This window comes from Morone saxatilis, unplaced genomic scaffold (genome assembly GCF_004916995.1).
Source record: "Morone saxatilis isolate NCDOM2014 unplaced genomic scaffold, NCSU_SB_2.0 Contig14, whole genome shotgun sequence".
Classification (NCBI taxonomy): Eukaryota; Metazoa; Chordata; class Actinopteri; family Moronidae; genus Morone; species Morone saxatilis.
The window spans coordinates 57,464-60,098 of NW_023339696.1; the positions used below are offsets into that span (position 1 = coordinate 57,464).

Below are 2,635 nucleotides of genomic sequence, written 5' to 3' on the forward strand. Positions count from 1 at the left end.
ACGACCCTCTCTGCCTCTGCACCATCATATCATTATCATTAAGATTATGTCATTTTGTTGTACTCATCATTGAGCTTTGTTTCCTTCTCCCTTTACAGATATGAGGTGCTGTTTGCTCCCCAGCCTCCTGCAGCCTCCTGCCAGTTTTTGTCCAGCGTGGAGCTGACTTTGCAGCACCAAGTGGCTGACACTAACGAGCGTGTGATGCACCAAGCAGAGCGACTGAAGGCTGAGGGCACAACTGCAGCAGCCTGCGAGGAGCAGCTCCAGGAGATTGAGCACTGCATCACAGTCTACCTACGGGAGAATGGCGAGTCGGGCTCCCTCAGCATGGCTGGAATCATCACCTCTGCCCTCTGCACACTCTGCAGGTTTAACCAATTTTCGTTCACATTTCACTCTGCTGTTTGTCCAGTTAGTGGTAAAATATCCTACGAAGTGCTAAGTTAAGCTATTTTCATCTGTATTTCTGTTTAGAACATCAAACTATTTATATGTGGTGTTTCTGGAACATGTAACTAAAATTTGCAGTCGAACAGAATGAGATCACATTTCTTTTTGTTCTCCAGGCGGAACATGGTGATGGAGGGTGCAGCGGCCAGTGCTGGAGAGCAGCTGGTAGACCTGACATCTCGGGATGGGGCGTGGTTCCTGGAAGAGCTCAGCAGTATGATTGGAAATGTCAGTGCCCTGGCAACACTGCTACAACGCTGCCCACTTCTGCCCCACGACCTGGAGCTGCCTGCACCCTCAGCTACCACACAAGCTGTGTACCTGGCCAACGCTGTGTATACTTGCTTGCAGGTAAGCGCACCCCCAAAACATGGTGAAATCAACCGGTGACAGCCAGAAGCAGCCTGTTCTTTGGATGGAAATGAGCTTATGTCATGTTTTGTTTTGTTGTACAGGGGTTTCTGACTAATGTGTCTCCTCCTTTGTAGGAACTGAACACCAACTTCCGTCAGATCATCTTTCCAGAAGCTCTGCGCTGTATGGTGAAAGGAGAGCCCACCCTTGAGTCAATGTTGGCAGAGTTGGAGCAGCTGGTGGAGCAGAGCTCAGACGGCCTCGGCCTGCAGGGTTTGGCCGACAGTCTGCAGGCCACCACAGGCCTGGACCACGACGGGCACAACCACTGCCTGCACATCACCAGGTAAGTAGCTGCTGTGTTTGTGGATTGAGTTCTACTCGTCATGATCAGACACAAACCTTTTCTTTTTTTCTTTTTTTTTGCTCAGGATGCTGCGCGCTCAGTACTCTGAGCTGATCCAGCCTCGCAGCATGGATGGACCAGGCCAGGACACACCAAAGATGTCTGCGGGTCAGATGTTGTTGGTGGCCTTTGATGGCATGTTTACCCAGCTAGAGACTGCCTTTGGGCAGCTCACAGAGAAGGTAACTTCCAAATTGTATTCAAATATGATAAATGTAATAATAGCATTTGAATGACATACAGAATGTTCTTCCCTGTGTCATGTCTGTTATTTTATATGTAAGCCCTCAATCCTACGTAAAAACCACAGGCTAGAGGTCTGTGCGGGCCAGTCGACCTGCATTTCCCATGAGACCCTTCGATGTACACTCCGAAGCCATTATCATGTATACTTTACAGTTTTTCAAGGACTTCAGACAAAAGAAAATTATTAGATTGTGGGCTTGCAACTGAAGTTGTGGATTGTGGGAGTGGGATTGGCAGCAGTGTGGCAAAAAACAATGCTGGTGCAGGGTGGTACAGTCTTAAACAGGCCAGTGGTAAATATTGATCAGCTTTTCCCTGAGTGACCAATCGGCGCTCTCACCCCCATTTTCTACTGCTCCTCTTTATCCTCAGCTGAGTTCTCTGGAGGTGCCATCAGCTTGGAGGAAGGTAGATGTTCTCAGGGAGGCACGGGCCACACAGCTCCACTTCTTTGACAGCCTTAATCAGCGGCAGCTGATGGAGGAGGTGTTCTTCCTCAAGAGACTGCAAACCATCAGGGATTTCTTCAGGCTGTGTGCCTCCTTCGCTCAGACTCTGTCTGGTAAGAACTCCTCACTGCATCATAGTAGCTAAAGACTTACAGCTTGATTTAGTCATGCCTGCGTCGCAGCACTTATAGACATTGCTTGTAATTCCACCGGAAGCTTCTCTCCCTTCTGCTCCGCGGAGAATACCAAGCTGGCAGGAAGTCAGACAAAGAAACGGTGTAAAGAATCTAGTCAATTTTCAAAATAAAACACCCTGTACAGACGCCCAGTTGTAAAAACAGACAAAAAAAGGAACAATTACCCAGGGTAGAAGCACATAAATCTAGAGATAAAGTCCAAATCCACAAAATCAGCAGACAAAACACTGGTGGGGCATGAAGCTGTGTGGAGGACGAGATGTTATTGAGCCGTACCGGGTGGAATCACAGTTTTTAAACCAATTAAAAATCATCACCCATACCCATAGTGCTTGGCACTACTACAAGTCACCTGTTAAAATTGAACTTGGACTGGACTTTAAAGGTGCTGTGGAAGACAGAAAAAGATTTTCATTTTTTTTGTCCTTATACTGTAAAATTAAAACATTTACTAAAAAATTAATCTTTATATTTCTGCTGTTTTTAGACCAAATCAAAGGTGTGTTTCTCAGGCAGGGAAAATAAATCTT

At 46.8% G+C, this 2,635-nt stretch overlaps 1 protein-coding gene across 1 annotated transcript in view; it reads left to right on the forward strand.

The window, feature by feature from the left end:
- The window catches only part of LOC118323022 (serine/threonine-protein kinase SMG1-like), a 43,921-nt gene that overhangs the window by 37,015 nt on the left and 4,271 nt on the right, over positions 1–2,635 (forward strand). The window contains exons 29-33 of the mRNA XM_035654934.1: positions 75–371; positions 570–804; positions 942–1,153; positions 1,239–1,395; positions 1,832–2,021. Of these exons, the coding sequence (XP_035510827.1) occupies positions 75–371; positions 570–804; positions 942–1,153; positions 1,239–1,395; positions 1,832–2,021 (1,091 nt within the window). The remainder of the gene's footprint in view (positions 1–74; positions 372–569; positions 805–941; positions 1,154–1,238; positions 1,396–1,831; positions 2,022–2,635) is intronic.